This window comes from Lolium perenne, chromosome 1, assembly GCF_019359855.2.
Source record: "Lolium perenne isolate Kyuss_39 chromosome 1, Kyuss_2.0, whole genome shotgun sequence".
Classification (NCBI taxonomy): Eukaryota; Viridiplantae; Streptophyta; class Magnoliopsida; order Poales; family Poaceae; genus Lolium; species Lolium perenne.
In genome coordinates this window covers 217,632,120-217,649,139 of record NC_067244.2, presented here as the reverse complement: position 1 = coordinate 217,649,139, position 17,020 = coordinate 217,632,120, and the positions used below count along the sequence as shown (strand labels likewise).

General features: G+C 46.5%; 2 protein-coding genes across 2 annotated transcripts; one reads left to right on the top strand and one right to left on the bottom strand.

The window, feature by feature from the left end:
- On the bottom strand, positions 1-4,758 carry LOC127318794 (cytochrome P450 98A1). The gene is made up of 3 exons (XM_051349268.2): positions 4,126-4,758; positions 1,390-1,784; positions 1-802 (listed from the first exon to the last, which is right to left on the bottom strand). Exons 1-3 carry the CDS (start codon positions 4,616-4,618, stop codon positions 155-157), a joined length of 1,536 nt encoding a protein of 511 aa, XP_051205228.1. The 5' UTR covers positions 4,619-4,758; the 3' UTR covers positions 1-154.
- A 6,767-nt stretch (positions 4,759-11,525) lies between these two features.
- Positions 11,526-12,574, top strand: LOC127318789 (agamous-like MADS-box protein AGL29). Its single transcript, XM_051349265.2, has one exon. It carries the CDS (start codon positions 11,596-11,598, stop codon positions 12,367-12,369), a length of 774 nt encoding a protein of 257 aa, XP_051205225.1. The 5' UTR covers positions 11,526-11,595; the 3' UTR covers positions 12,370-12,574.
- Positions 12,575-17,020: the final 4,446 nt, after the last annotated feature.

Sequence of the window (17,020 nt, the reverse complement as noted above, 5' to 3'; positions counted from 1 at the left end):
TGAGAAGAAAAGTAAATAATCAAGCTAGAATCAATCCACCCCCGTAACTTTGAGATTCAAATGGCAATTAACACCTCACAATTACAACAACATGAGCTCTATCCAGCACCTAGCTGAAAGCAGCAATCGTAACATGCCAAGCAGCGCAGGCTGCTCACATCTCAACCGGGACCCTCTTGTACAGCTCCTCCTTCTCCAGGCGCGGCTTGGCGACAGTCTGCAGCGGCGTGCCCATGAACGTGACAAGCCCAGGGGACTCCATCATATTAACATCCTCTGGCCTGGTGCCCTCCGGCAGAGACCATTCAAAATGGTGCAGGAGGTGCCCGATCATGGAGGCGACGAGATTGATCCCGAGCTGCGCGCCAGGACACACCCTCCGCCCCGCGCCGAAGGGCAGCACCCTGAAGTCACTGCCCTTGATGTCGATGCTCTCCTCCAAGAAGCGCTCGGGCCTGAACTCCAGTGGGTTGTTCCACACCTTGGGGTCGCGGGCAACCGCCCACACATTCACCATAACATTGGCGCCCTTGGGGATGTTGTAGCCGCCGACCTTGACGCTCGTGCTGGCCTTGTGGGGCAGCATGAGAGGCGTCGGCGGGTGCAGACGGAGAGACTCCTTGACGACAGCTAGCAGGTAGGGCAGGTTTTGGAAGTCTGTCTCCAACATGACGCGATCACGGCCAACGACACTGTCCAGCTCCTCTTGCAGCTTCTTCTGCACCCTGGGGTTCCTGACCAGCTCTGCCATGGCCCACTCGACTGATATGACTGTTGTGTCCATTCCAGCAGTGATCATGTCCTGAACATAAGCAACAGATATTGGGACAGTAAGAGCTAAGAACTCACATAAGGCCCAATGAGATTATCTGGGTTGCAGGTTCAGTAAATAGCATATATCATGTACTTCCATAGTATTGATTTGCCGGTATGAACAAGTTTTACATGAAAATTTTAGCATATGCAGCTGCAAGAGAGGAAACTGACAAGGCATACAGTGACCAAAAGTTAGGTGAATAGCCTATGAACCTTTGTAAAGCATTTTTGGTAAGTGGTTGAATTATTGTAACGATAAAGCACTACCTAATTTCCAACTCGAAAGTAAACACACATTTTCCAATTCCAGCATCTTACACCAACCTTGAGACAGTGGCATCTCACCTAAACTTATCTACTAAATCTGGCTAAACTTAATAACGTTGTCCTTGATCCATAAATAAATCGATGCAATAAAATCAATGTAGCATTTGTGCAAGGAATGGAAGAACTATGTCAGCACTGATATGCTAGTTCCATGTTCAAAATTAGCAGGGCATCTCATCTGAAACTAAAAGGAAAAGAGAATATACGAAGATAAATTAATAAGATTTAAAGGGACATCCAACATACCCATAGAAGTCCGAAAACTGTGTCATCACTAAGGTCATACTGTTCTCTGAGAGTGAACAGTGCATCCACAAAGTGCTGCTTGGCACCACTCTCCTTGAGGGCCTTTGCATGCTCTTCTATGATCTTCTTCGTCAGACGATCCCTTCTCTCATTGTGGGTGTTGTAAAGCTCCTCATTAAGTGGACAGAGCCATCTCAAGTACCAAATGTATTCAGCAACTGAGAGGGATGCACCAATTTTGATCCCGTTGTTGACGATAATCTTGAACTCCTGCCCTTCTTCGTCAATATCACCGTTGTCATTCATGAACCGCTTCCCAAAAGCTAGCCTTGTTATATTGTTGAAGGACACCATAGCAAGGTGATTCCTCACGACCAATGGCTTTCCTTCATTACCTGAAAACCATATGAATAGTTAATTTATAACTCGATAGACAATACAGTTGGGCAAGAGTGGAAGGTGATTTAAGGCTTGAATTGATTAAGTAATAAAAACTGCTTCACCACGTGGTTCAACATGCATTCGAGAAAAAACCTAAACTATTCCACTATCATATGTCATGCCGGCTATGCTATCTTTCCATTATGTGAATCTAGCTCAGGAATTAAATTATGCCAAAAACGTAACATAGCATAAAAGCAAGGGCATAACCAATTAATGTTTACCACGACAAAAACAAAAACCTAAACTTCGCCGCAAAGGATCCATGCAGTATCCAGTTTAACACAAACTGGATACTTGGCTTCTATGCCTTAGCTCTATGCCTCCGTAGTCTCCCCCTCTGCCCCTTCTTCTACTCTGTAATCCCCAAAACCTCTGCTGTATATCTGGCTCTGGGCCACTTTTTATACTGAAAATTCAGGTGGGATTTTTCCCCGTTGACCATTTTAAAAAAAAGTTTGACACAAACTATCCCTCATACTAGGCACATAACTGGTGTTCACTGATAAAGAATGACCGAAGAGAATAAAGCTAAATTAGCAGATTTCTTCTACTTCTGGATAGCTGCTAGTTTATATTACTATAGTAAATCAACATATATCATAGAGACGTCTATGCTAGAAGACTACATTCACATGAATTTGCTACATTTATACTGCAACATACATTGAATATGAAATAAAATGCGATGCCAGATGCATTTTGAAGGAAGAAAGGGTCCATAATTAGTTGAAATTAAATAACAGGGCTGAGGCAAAAGGAGGAAAGCATGAAATGACATTTAATCATTCTAGCTCTTAAAACAACTTGTAATTTGTGCCTGTGCCACGACCACTGACCATCAATGAGATATAATAGGCAGGATGTGTTGCCACTTTTTTATGTCCGATGCACACTAAGCATCCCACTTTACTTACTGAACAAAAATTACTTGCCATTTCAATGTGCTAGTACCATGATAAAATATTTGACATACGGACTCCCAATTTTTTTGGACTTGTGATATCAATTAACTAGATGAAATAATGTTCTGGAATGACTGCTCTTAATCAGATAACAATAGCCCAAATGCCAACTGCCTAAGGAATAAAGGCTGTACTGATTGCAGTCCAAGTCACATCTGAAGCTATCATCAATCTGATCCATTTTAGCACCTGTACCAGTATAGGCCCATTGCTATTTAAAAAATCAGTTTGTCAGACAAATCAAGCTATGATTTTTGAACATATAAAACCAGGGTATTGTTGCCAAACAGAACAAGGTAGGTTACTCCTAACTCACAACATATAAATTTCTCCCAAATGGCATGCCTTTAGTTACATCGATTCTGTAGAAAAATGGACCTACATCCTTTGCATTGGTGAAATAGAAAGAGAAGATAATTTTTTTTGTCAAGATTTCCGGCTTGGCTAAACAGGTATTATGCCACAAGAGAATGCTTGACCTTAAATAGCAGTGTCATTCAGAATGGTCATTAGTCATTACAATGAGAAGAATGCCTCCAAAATGGCAGTCTCTTTCAAGTAGCAGATTCTCTGCCCGACGCTAGTACACAATAAGATAAACTGCTCTACCAAGAACCATCGTGGCGTCGAAGAACCTGAACTAACAGTGACACGGAAAGCAACAGACTGTCTTAACTTTAAGCTTAAATGGCATGTATAATCACATCTCCATGTGTACTAGATCTCATATGAACTATGGTCCACTTATTATTATTTTTTTACCCTAATGGCAGGAGCGCTACATTTGCATTATAGAAGAGGGAAAACATTACTAAAGAGTGCTGGTCTACTGCATAACTTGCAACCACCATGAGCATGGGGAGATCAAGTCTGCGCTGCGGATTAATAAAAAGAACTCAACGCCTGTCGTCCGCATTGGAGTTGACCAATGACGGCTTATTGGCGTCATGTCACCTACATTCTTGTTTTCAAGTGCATCTTAACTATGCTGCAACTCTGACAACGTGCTTGCCATGTGCCCACTCAACAGTGATGCACCCCGTGTGAGGCATTCCGACAGATAAACTGCGTTTACAATTGGTCCTGCAGGGCATTCTCGAACAACTAAGAGTTGTTGTGGGCACGGTCTTCAACACGAGGGACCAATCCATCACCAAACTCACTATGCACGAGTAGGAGACCACTCACTCGCCTAACGAAAACGATTCTTCAGACCAAAGACACCTCTACATTATTGCAGCAACCACCCTCGCTTTATCCAAAATACCATAGTAATGTACTGAAGGAAAAAAAAAAAAAAAGAAAGAGGCGCGATCTCGGTTTTGCTTACCGGCGGTGGAGGCGCGGTGGACGGACTCGACCATGGCGGTGACCTCGTCCTCCCGGATGGGTCGCAGCGCCTCGAGCCTCTTCTGCGTGAATAGCTCGAGGTTGCAGAGCTTGCGCACCTTGATGTAGTGCGGGCCGTAGTCGGCCCAGATGAGGTCCTGGCCGTTGCGGCTGAAGCGCTGGGTGGAGCGGTTGCGGGGCCGGTCGGCGAGCTGCTGGTCGTGCTCCTTGAGCACGGCCTTGGCGAGGTCGGAGGTGGAGACGACGACGGTGAGCGAGGAGCCGAACCAGACGGAGATGATGGGCCCGTAGCGGTCCGCCCACTCCTGGAAGCAGCGGCAGCGCACGGGCTTGATCTGCCGCAGGTTGCCCACCACGGGCCACGCGCGCGGGCCCGGCGGGAGCCGGCCCAGGCGGAGCCGGTCGAGCAGCGCCAGCGAGATCGGGATCGCCACCAGCGCGAGCGCGAAGGGGAGCAGCGCGGCGACGTCCATGGTGGTGGCTGTGGCTCTGCGTTTCTGGTCGGAGTTGGTGGAGACGGTGGTGGTGCTGGTGGCGCTCGCTGACTTTATACGGTGGAAGCAGAGCGGGGGCGGTTGGTGGTAGGTGAGTGGGGTCGGAGACGCAGAGTGAGCTGAACTTGCTTCTTCTGAGTTCTATATTGGGCTGCTGTAGTGGATTAGTAGTACAGTAGTAGCATCCATGCATGAGGCTGCCTGCCAGTATGTTCTAGCTTCTACTGTAGATCTTTCAGTAATTCAAATTGTAACAATTTGCTGCGCAAATCCACACTGTTAGAGGAAGTATTTCAGTCATGTCAGTGTGTGACAATGGGTTTTTTTTTCTCGAGGAAAGGAGTTGATGCAAAGAGTTGTAATGTTTGTTTTTGTTTTTGCTGTAAATTCAGACTGTGAGCAGAGCTCACCAACCACCAGGAGAAACCAGGTGCTGCTGCTGATTTCATTTCAAGACCCCGCTGAAACCGTTGGACACGTTGACTAAAACGTCAGACATCGCCAAACTATACTGTCTCTGCTTAGTTTTTTCAAAAAGAAGTCGCCTAGTAGTAGTACTATGATTCAGATTGCAATTGTATCCACACTGCGAGTTGTATGCAAGCCAGAATCAAATCTAAATCGATAGTTTCTGTTCTTTTTTGCTACTTGCGGAATTCTTTGTTTGGCGAGAAAGCGAAAGACCCTTCATCCCTATGTGGCCATGTGTTCCCGTGGGCCGGATTCCTGTGGGACGCGCGGATGGATCACTGGCCTGAGTGACTGCTATACTGTGCTTTGGTACATGGTCTCTCCTCTGACGAAACCCCCCTCCACTCCACGCAGGGTGCCCCATGTTGTTGCACAACACGGTTTTTAAAGCACCGATGAGTCTGGTTTGGGAAGAAATGCCGGAATCGGCTGTTTCTAGCGAGCCATGCATATCTCGCACGGAGCTGATGCAAAAGTGAATATTTCGTTGCACGAGTGGGGACGAAGAGGGAGATGGCACGAGCTGCCGCGCGCAACGACGAAAAGCGAAAAAGGGGCAGGAAGGATTATGTAACCTCTCGCCACGCCCCCTCCGTCACCCCCCCCCCCCCCCCAAATTTCGAGCTCCACCTCCCGTCGGCAAGTGGGTAAGCAGCGCACAAATATCCATCGGCGGCGGCGGCGACTGCATCTCGGCTTCATCTTCTTCCTCATGCAACACTTCTTCACCTCCGGCAATGACTGTAAAGAATCCCTCACCCCGGTTCCGCATGTGCGGATCGATCACTGGCCTAACTGACCGGTATCCTGTGCTTTGGGACATGGTCTCTCCTCTGATGAACGGCCCGGCCGGTCCAAGTTTGTATGCTTCACCTGGACCAGAGCCGAGCTGCAGGTCAGTTTCAACGACCAGACGCTTGTGCTTACACGAATTTTCCGGTAAGGCCACCTACATCACATATCTTCTAGGTTTGATTTGATCCGTTTAGGCAACCCTCCGAATACAGGCAGGTGTCCTCCTATCCATTTGGATCGCACGATGCACTCAACACGGTCACGCAACCCTAATTTTTTTAAATTAAAATAAGTTTTAACAAGATAAGTCTAGTTGAATTAAACATATTCCCTATTATGGAGGATTTACAAAAGCAAGCCCTATTGTGGGCTTGATTAAGGAAAAAAATTAGTGAAACCTTAGGCTAGGGTTTGGCACTACGGTCGCTCTCGAGCTCGATGCCGACGTGCGTAGGCCCGGTCCACCTCGTCGACAACATGGCCTAGGGCACCAACTTTTTCGGCATGATTCCTCCACCCAAGATCCCCTGGCTCACGACCTATCTGGCCAAGTACTACTATACAATGTAGACCTATGGTGGCCTTGGGGCTATGAGGGTGGGAAGCATGCATGGAGATGATGGGGATGACATGATGTTGAAGATGATGATATACATTTTTGTTATATCTACGAAACAAGAACTTCCGGTAGTTTGTATATTTTGATGAGGTGGTATATACTAACCCCTCATGTGATGATGACCTTGCGGTGATAGAGGGGCATCCACTTTTGTTGCGGTGGTAGGATGATACCTTAGTTGTAGTGGTATGATGAACTTGTGATCCACTTTTGGAAATGATCATATGCATGCCCCTCTTAGGTTATAACTAGATCATGATGGCGCACGTTGTTGCGCCCGTCTATTTTACGATAGTTGTTTTCTTATCATGTTTGAAATCATGAAAATAAAATGTGCATAAGCTTGTACATACATTAGTAAGTATAATAGAAGTGAGAAACAATTGTTTTATTTAACCAAGATAAACTTATAGCGCATATAGCTGGGTAGATACAACACTATTTGTTAGATGCAACAATGACCATCTCCGAGGACCACATATGTTGAGGACCGTCTTGTTCTAAACGTGTGGATAAATTTATCAAAAATCTAACACAAAATCAACACTAAGTGGAAACTTTCAAACCATTTAGTAGCGATCATATCCGCTTTGTGTTGATACCAAGTATGTTTGATAGTTCAAAGAAACAATATGTAACTTTGATGGTTTTTCTAATATACGCAACAATTTAATAACAACAGAAATTCTTGCACATATGATTACTGACCAGATAACACTTAAGTACACCGGGCCAACGTAAAAAACTAAATTTAAACAAAACTTCTTTTCCTAGATGAAGTTGCCATAGAGAAGTAAAGTGCATCCTTGAAGCAAAAATCTGTGGGCATTTTTTTTGGTCCAGTTGTCTCACCATTTACGAAACCAGGCGAAAGGAGATACAGTGAATGTGTCTTGCACATGAGATCACCAGCAGATGTTGCTCGATGGATATCATGTACTTAAAATCTAGAGTATTTTGCACAAATCATTACCCCTAATTGGATTGAACTACTGAAGACATAAGAGACATTTGACTCCTTGGCCTTCTATTTACATGTGTATCTTTACTTACGGGCCTCAACTAATATGCTAGAGCGCTTAGTGTTAATGAAGCATTGGCAGTACCATCTTGCAGCAGGCAACAACTCGTAATATGGAAGTCATGCAAGATTTGGACGTTGGGAAAGCAAAATGGCAGAGGCGTGCATACCTTCATCATACGACTTTTACATCAAAATCGAGAGGTAGGCAACACCCACCTCTGCCCATATATATCAGGCAACATGACTGCAGCTAATTACTCCAATGACACGCGCCTGATGTTCTTGTGCCTCAATAGTGTAAATTTGTCATATAAAATCAGGATAAACTCTTTCCCCAAAAATCTACATTATATCGTACCTACAAACAGAAAGACCGCAAGGAAACAAAGGTTAATTCCAAAGTCCAGATCCATAATCACATTATGGAAAAAGGATAACCATAAATAGAAGATCATATCAATAATATATTATACTCTTTACATCATTCGACAATTGATGGTTGAAGTGCATAATGATTTTCTGATCATAAATAAAAGGGCGAGCAAATGTTGTTTGGTAGAGAAATAAAATGTAACATAAGGTATATCTGACAACCTTCTACCAATATTTGCAGAATGAACACTACCGTTTTTTGCTGCAATATGAAAATACAAAACCACATTGCAAACTCGGTAACCACCACAATCTATAAGCTACATAAATCAGTAGTAGAATATATGGATGAGAATAACATTATCTACTATAATATCTACGCACAATGATGCTACTGGTGTTTCCAAAAATGAACCTGCTACTTCTTGATAACTTGATATGATGCTACATAGTAATTTATGTTTAATAAAAGTTCCCGCTTTGATTGTTCGATATGAATAATAACTCGAAATCCAACTCAAACCTATAATGAAAAAGTGATCTGATTCTGCACAAACACTGGATATTATTTGTATGAATTTTTAAGCACACCAAGATTTAGTACCAATTAGTAGTAAGACATTCACTCTGGGAATGGCCGGCCAAGAGAAGACTGCAGAGACGGCGGCACCAGAAACGATTACAGCGAGCCGGGGCATGATCTCGAAGATGAACTGAATTTTGACTGTGGCTGTCAGTGAGGAAGATACATGCCAAATACTTTAAGATGATTTTATGTGGACAATAAATTTACCTCCATCCAAGAAACAGGAAAATGCAGCTTGTAATTTAATCAGCAAGAAGCACATCTAATTAATTGTTTTTATAGTAACTTCTCCAAATTTCAAGCACAATTAGATGATCATGGCTCGGAACCCATCTTTTTGTTATGCCTGAGTGATGTAGATGTAATCAAGACAGAGCAGAGTAGATTTTAAGATGTAGTCCAACCATCCAAGGTAACATCGTGAAAACAAAATTAAATTACACAATAAGATGATCAGATCTAAAAGTAGACACCAGAATTCCAATGCCACTATTATTTACCTTAAAACCTTTTGAGCTGAGACAAAGATTTTACATGACGACATGGAAATAAGTTTTAGGTTGAGAAAGTTAACCTGACATGACTAACCTTGACCGTCTCTTTGTGAGTTTGAGTTCTCCTATGAATAAGGGAAATATGTCGCCCCTCTCATTTGATCCAAGCAAATCACATACATAATCTGTTTCCCTTGTCCAGTCTATCAAATGGAAAAACTCAAGAACCTGCATTGTAAAGTGCAAGTGATGTATCTGAAAAAGTATACAGCTGAAAAAGTGTACAGGCTTACCTGTGCATAACCATATACCCCCACGGTTAAACAGGGGTTGGGACAGCCCACGAACTGTCAGCCGCCGCCTCACGCCGCCATAGTCGATCACATCGAATCAAACTGCCATGAGCATCAGCGTTGCCTTCAATCGAAACCGTTGTTTGAAAGCTAAATTCGGCAACGATCATTAAAAGCATTATTAGGGATCGAAAATGATTTACACACGATGTTACACCATAGGAGTGAGATGTGGTTCCACATCATCTTGGAGATACCCTCGCCCTGGAAAGGATCGGTTCGGCATCAAGGCAGTGCGGAAGAGCGACCACCGTCTTGGACGATGCATGGCTGATTGGCTGTGGACATATTCTGGAATCGCCCGCCGGGAAAACTGCCGCGTTGCGGACGTACCTTGCGATGGACGCCGTCGCTAGAGGTTGAGACTCTGAAGGGGAACCGTCCGTAGAGGTTGCATCCAACTGCAGTAGCGTTGGAGGGAAGGCGGCGAGCTGGCGAGTCGCGTGAAAGGCGAAAGGTCGAGGAGGAGGCGAGTCACGAGAAAGAGGAGGAGGCGCTGCTGTGAAGACGGGACTGGCCGGCTGGATCAAATCAACTATGCTGGGATCGCGATCTGCTTTCGTGTAGTCACAAGTTATGGGCTTTGGACACAACTCGGCCCGAATCACAACAAAACGCGTAGCTCAATTTTCACAGTAGCAGCCCCTCAATGTTGGGCCGACTGGAACGCTCGGTGAACAGCGGTTAAGAGGCAGCCTGGGACGACTGGGACGACCGAATGATCAAGGCCATTTAGTGAGCGTATCGGATGGTTTAGGATGCCTAAACGCTGTGGAGGCTCCTAGGTGGAGCAGTTACTGTTAACTAATGTAGTATGATGCTTTGGTATGATTTCATTGATGCTTCTCATTCTGCACCTTACTTGTTCTTCTTGTGTCTTGTTAGTGGTTTGCGCTATTCGGCGTGGGGGGGGAGCTTCTTCGCTGATCATGCTATGGCTAATTAGACAATGGCTGGAGGAGGACAATATTATTTTAATTGTCATATCTAAAATTAATCGCTAAGATTAAGGGGCAGTCTACTTTTACTATATTATGTAAGAAAACAATCGGTCATAATGTCCTGAAAATTCAAGTAATGTACGATGAGGTGATATGGTTTATTTATAATAAATGCATACTACTTATTTGTCAAAATGTTTATACAATTCATATTTCTACTCATGTGATGCTTCCTTCATCTCAATATCTCAATACGTGTAAGGAATTTAGCACAAACAAATAGCAGGCTAATTTAGCATAAAGAGCCATCTCTTTTTTACACATCAAGATATGGTTTTTTTTTCATATGCTCTGTAATATACAATCAACCATAATGATTGCATGCTCTTGTTGCATCTACGATCGATTCTTGATTGGAGTTGATCCCTTCCCGCTAGCGCCAATTGACTCCCGCCAACACCCCACTCGCTTCATGGCCGCCGACAACTTTTTTGGGTACTTGGAATCTTCATGGCAATGACGAAAATTGTGCAGGGGAGCCATATTCTTCAAAATTTCAAATAGTTTGGGCGCCATATTTGCTTAACATAATATTTTTGCGATGTCCGCAAAATAATTTTGTTTAGAATTACATATTTTGAGCAATTATAAAACCATATAATTATTTATCGAGCAATATCAATGCATTTAAGACATTGCGCTCAGATTTGCGGGGACCATCTGGCTAGTACTATATGAAAAATAATCATACCTTGATATGGATGGTTCTTCGTGGCTTTATTCGCCCAATTATGTTAGACAGGTCAACACCTGTGTTGTCATTTTTTTTACATTTTTTTGGGATATTCTGCTAATAACCGTGCATTATGGTGGTTGGTGGATCTGGCCCTTCACAATTCTTACTGGATTGGGGCTGTGACAATTAATCCTTGTCGTCATCTAATAATAATGACCTCATGAACTCTTCTATTGTCAAAAAAATAAAAAAATCCCATACTCTTTTTTCTTCTGGCTCTACGTGAGCAAGGAGTGGTCGATGAGCTCAGCATTTGCACGCTCAATTGGATTTTTTCGATTAATGACGGCCAGCTCCGTACTGAATTAATGAATCCGCGTGACAGTATATGCAGGATTTCGGATCTGCGCTCTGCATGAGTTGGCACCCGGCAGGCAATTTCAGCTCCATTCTACACCATCCGCCTATATAATCCGATTGATCCCAACGCTGTAGCCTACCTACTACCGAAACAAACACTCTGAGAGAGGGCCAAAAAGGTTTAAGGTGTAGTGTTAATTCCGCAATGGCGCCGCGGCGGCCGAAGGGCACAGGGCGGAAGAAGATCGAGATCCGGCGCATCGAGAGCAAGCTGGGACGGCAGGTACGCTTCTCCAGGCGCCGCGTGGGGCTGTTCAAAAAAGCGAGCGAGCTGGCTACCATTTGCGACGCCAAGGTGGCCGTTGTCGCCTTCTCCCCGGCCAACAAAGTCTTCACCTTCGGCCACCCCTCCGTCGACTCCGTCCTCGACCATTTCATCAAGACGGAGGAAGCGGAGGAAGCGGGCGGCGGCGGCGACGGCGACGGCGGCGAGCTGAACCAGGCGATGGCGGATCTGAACCAGGCGCAGGGCGAGCTGAGCCAGGGGCTGGCCGATGCGTACCAGGAGAACTACGAGCTGCGCGGGCTGCTGGAAGCGGAGCAGGCGCGGAACAAGGCCGCGCAGGAGGTCTTAGCGAAGGCGCGCACCGAGGGGTGCCAAACGACGGCGTGGCTGGACGGCTACGCGACCCTGATGGGGGAGCCGGACCTGCTGCCCTACGAGGCCGTGATGGCAAAGGTTCATGCCGCTGTGGCGACCGAAGCCAACAGGCTGCGTCAGCAGGCGCTACTCCTCCACTTCACGGTGGCTGGTGGTGGCGGCGGGTTGCCCGTCGGTGGCACCAACGGCGGGTTGGAGACGCTGCACAAGCTTGACATGATGATGGGGATGCCGCCGCCGCCGCCGCCGCCGCCTGGGTACGCCGCCGGAATGGAGACGCCGCTTCAGGGGTTTGGGCCGCATGGCTTCCCCCAGTGAGGACAAGGACAAGATCGATCCTGGCTGGTTCTTCCGATGCATGCATGCATAATTGCATGTCCTGCTGCATCGTTCATTCATTTATCAATTGGACATCGTCCGTTTACCTTTTAATAATCGAGCATGCATGTAGGTGACATCCATCTACCTCTACATGAAGCATGCAGTGTACTCTTTTTTTTTCTTTCTTTTTATCAATTTCGTATCCTGTTGAGGTGCATCAGCTACTCCGTATTAGATTTCCTCAAATAATCAGTCGCTTGTAATGTTTTGTAACTGTTGCACAATGAAAATACAAGCCTTTCTTTACATTATCTGGCAACATGTCGAGCTGATCTGGAAGAGTCGTGAATTTCTTTTCTTCTGTGTTTTTACACAAAAGTAAGCACGTTTGGAGGTACGCACTTTATAGAAACTAGAAATATACCCCACCTGTTGCAGGGGAAACTTGAGAAAAGAACGAGCAAGGGAAAAAATACTAACTCTATCATAGATTATCAGTATACTAAATGCTGTTTTGAACATTGAGAAAAATTGATGAAGTCATCTAAGAAAACTGTGACAATGGCAAAATATGGTTGGACGAATGAACAACCTTTTATTAATTTCCCCTTTATTTCAATTAGAATGATGCAGTAAGAATCACACAAAGAAGAAACAATTTAGCCTACCCAGTAGCCACCACTTGAAGGATCCCGCGCCTCCACCGGTCGCCCGGCGGCCAGAAGCGTTTTCCATGAAGTTCCCCGCGTCGCCCCCCGCACCGGGCGACTCGGGCGGAACCCTAGCGCCGCCGCCGCCGTCTCCCCCTCCGATCTCCCTCCTCCCTGCCGCCGCCGGCACGCGCGTGCGGGCAAAGCTCGTGAAGCTCTCGGCGGCGGCAGGTTTCCCTCTCACGTCGCGCGCGCGGAGGTGACGCTGGATCTGCGGCGGGGACATCGGCAGGCAGCGGGGCTGGTCGGCGGCCTCCGTGGTGGGATCCAGGGTGGGATCCGGGGCGGCGGCCTCGGGCGGCTGTTTCTGCGGCGCGTCGCGCCGGCTGCATTGGCAAGGGCTGCGGTGGCCGAGTGAGGCTTCGGCGATGCGGCCGGCGGCGGGGGTGAATCCGAAGACCGCGGATCCGGCTTCTTCGTTGACGTGGTCGCGCTTGGTGGTGGTCGGTGAGTCCTCTGCCCCCGGCGGACGACTCGGCGACTGACATAGGCATCCCAAATGGGCCTGCCGGAGATAGTACCCGGGGTTTACTGAAGGCCCACTACCCGAAGAATAAGAAGATTCGGAAGCCCAAGATATTATTAAGGAAAGCTAGAGTTGTAATAGAAAGTCTTATTTGTAATCTTGCGGGATGAGTTAGAAACCTTCCCGGACTCTGTAACTTGTACGGCACGAATCTCTCGGCTCCACCTCCTATATAAGGGGGAGTCGAGGGACGCAGAAATCATCGAATCATTGTTTACAAACCCTAGTTTTCATAATCATCGAGTACTTTTCGGCTGAAACCTTCGAGATCTACTTGCCCTCTACTTCCAACTAAACCCTAGCCTACAATCCATAGGCATTGACAAGTTAATACCTTGTCAATTGGCGCCGTCTGTGGGAACTAGAGGCATAAGGATCTGATCTCGATGGCACGTTCAAGATCTTCGACATCATCAACCGCAAGCAACGCAATGGATCGAGGTAAACAGATCGCTGCTGGTCCTGTCGATTTTGTTCCTCACCCACCCTCCCGTTTGGATGCATATGCGTATCTGGCGGAGCCTATGGAGATGACGTTCGGAAGGTTTCACTTTCGCGTCGAGAAGGAAGGATCATATCGTGTCGAAATTCCGATCTCGTCGGGATCGTCAGCGGTCGATTCCGATTTTTCAAGCTATACATCGTCAACCGAATCAGGAGAAGAAGAAACTTCGTCGACACGCTACGTCAGCACCAGAGCAAGAGAGAAACTCGCCAAGATCTTCAATGACATGTCGTTTGAGTCATCTGCGGACTCATATATAAGCGATGGCTCAAGCAGTGTCGACAGTTACGACTTCATCGACAAATCTACTACAGTGGGCAAGATTTATGTCATTGGAGAGCCAAGCAATGACCAAGAGGAAACATCTGAGGCTTTCGACGATCTGGGAAATCCATACGTCGATCCCTCTGATCTGCGACGAGGCTTGGGCAATAAATATGTCGGGCCACAGCCGCGACACAGAGTTCAACTCCCGCAAGCAGCATGGGATAGAGCCGCGAGAGCTATAGACGGCTCAGAACCAATGGCTACTACAGCCACGCCAGAGGAATTACAAGCATATCAATATAGGCTCGCACGAGCGGCAAGGGAATTGGAAAAACAGACAGCTGAGTTAAACAGAAGAAAGGAGGCAGCTTCTGCATCCAGCAGGAGAAGAGCAGATTTGAGTCGACAATCTAGAACTTCGGGTGATAGCCACAGGGAGGCTCGGAACAGAGCGAGATCAAGGTTACAACACATACCCGAAGCAGAAAGAGAGCACCTTGTCCAAAACCTCGACATGTCCTTTATGTCAATAGACACAAGAGGAAACATCATCCCTAAGACACCAGAGGCTAGGTATATGGCGACACATGCTTTTATCCTCGTATCTAAACCACCTCCAGGAGATCCAAGGGAAACACTATACAATATGGCGATAGCAGGAGTTGGAGCTATGGGGACAGCGTTTGTATCAACGCCTCCCGAAGGAGCGGCAAGGCAAAATAGTCCACGACCTGCAGCAGCAGCAGCGGCAGCCCCTGAAGGACCAAGTGGAGCAAGAGACACGGCAGCACAAGCAAGGGTCGACAGAGCGCGGCAAAGCAGAAGGGAACATCGACAATCCGCAGAGCTAAACGACGAGGATATGTGTGGCTTGCCGTGCTTCACGAGGAGAGTCCGAAAAACTCGAGTCCCTTCAGGATTCAAGTTACCTGACAACTTCAAGAAATTCGACGGCCTTCAAGATCCAGAGGACTGGCTAGTTGATTATCTCGAGACGGTGAAGCTCACAGGAGGAACCAGGGCAACAGCTATGCAAAGCATCCAGGTGCATTTGAGTGGAGCCGCACGATCTTGGATAAAGAAACTTCCTCCAGGATCTATCGACAGCTGGGAAAGCTTCGAGGACGTGTTCGTCAAGAATTTCCGGTCCACATGCAAAAAACTCGCGTCGTTAGAGGAGTTGAGAGCATGTCGACAAAAGCTGGACGAGCCAATGAGAAAATATATCCAAAGGTGGAACATCATCAAAAACTCGGCAGAAAATATATCTGACGAGAGAGCGATAGATGCGTTTGTCGCAGGAATCAGGCGTGCAGATTTTGTCGAGGACTTGGGAAGGACCAACCCAAAGACAGTATCCGCGTTAATGGAAATAGCAAACAAATCGGCAGATGGAGAAGATGCTGTCCACAATAAACGACACAGGTCGCTAGAGGAGGACCGTGGTCGAAATTATCAACCGAGGCGACGATTTCCTCGGCAGTACCCGAACTATGATGCTCCAGGACAAATTTCGGCAGGTTTTCGGGCAAACACAGGAGGAAACAACAGAGATGATTATTAGAGAAGCAATGAGCAGCGAGGCGATAATAGAGACGATTCTCGAAACAACAAGCAAAATAGCGGGTCTAGGTTCCCGAGGCCTTTCGTGTCTCCCGAAGAGATGATGAATGGGCCGTGTCAGATGCACTTTTTCCTCGACAGCAACGGAAAAAGACAGTCAGGACATCTGCAGAAAGATTGTCGCAATTTCCAGGCAATGTTAAGGTGGGCAGAGCACGCTAACGCTCGAGCAGCACAGAGAAATCCTCGAGAACCCAGGAGCGAGATTCACTTGCCACCTCCTCCCGCGATTACAGAAGACAACCGACATCAGCTCAGAATAGCGGCAGCACCTCCACCACCACCTTACGTTGATCCTAACTCCAACGGAGCGGTGTCGATGATTCAGAAGGGAAGGCCATCCAATAGAGCTCAGAAAGTAATCTCACGACAGGTGTTCATGGCAGAAAAAATGCCTCCACCAACAGTCGAGTATCTTAATTGGTCAGGGAAAGATATTGGCTTCACCATAGCAGATCATCCGCAGCAAGTACCTCGACCAGGGCGATCGGCACTTATCTTACCAGCAGTTATTGCAGGATTTGATGTCTCTCGAGTGTTCATAGATGGCGGCAGCAGCTTAAACCTTATGTATGCAGATACATTGAGGAAGATGAACATATCCCTAGCAAACTTGAAGCCAACAGACACGAGGTTCCATGGTATCACACCGGAGAAACCAAGTTATCCATTGGGGAAGATTAATCTCGACGTTCAGTTTGGAACCCGAGAGAATTATAGAATCGAAAAGCTGGAATTTGAAGTCGTGGATTTTCCGTCGCAGTACCACGCTCTGTTGGGACGACCAGCATATGCTAGATTTATGGCGGTACCACATTATACATACCTGTTGTGGAGGATGCCTGGACCTAAGGGACCAATCACAGTTAAAGGAAGCTTCGCCTTAGCCGATAAGTGCGATAAGGATTTTCATCGGATATCAGAAACTTTCGGGATGCAAGCTGAGTATCTGGCGTCAAGGAGTATGACTGATTACGACGTGCTGCCAGACGTTGGAAGGCCAAATAAAGAATCAAC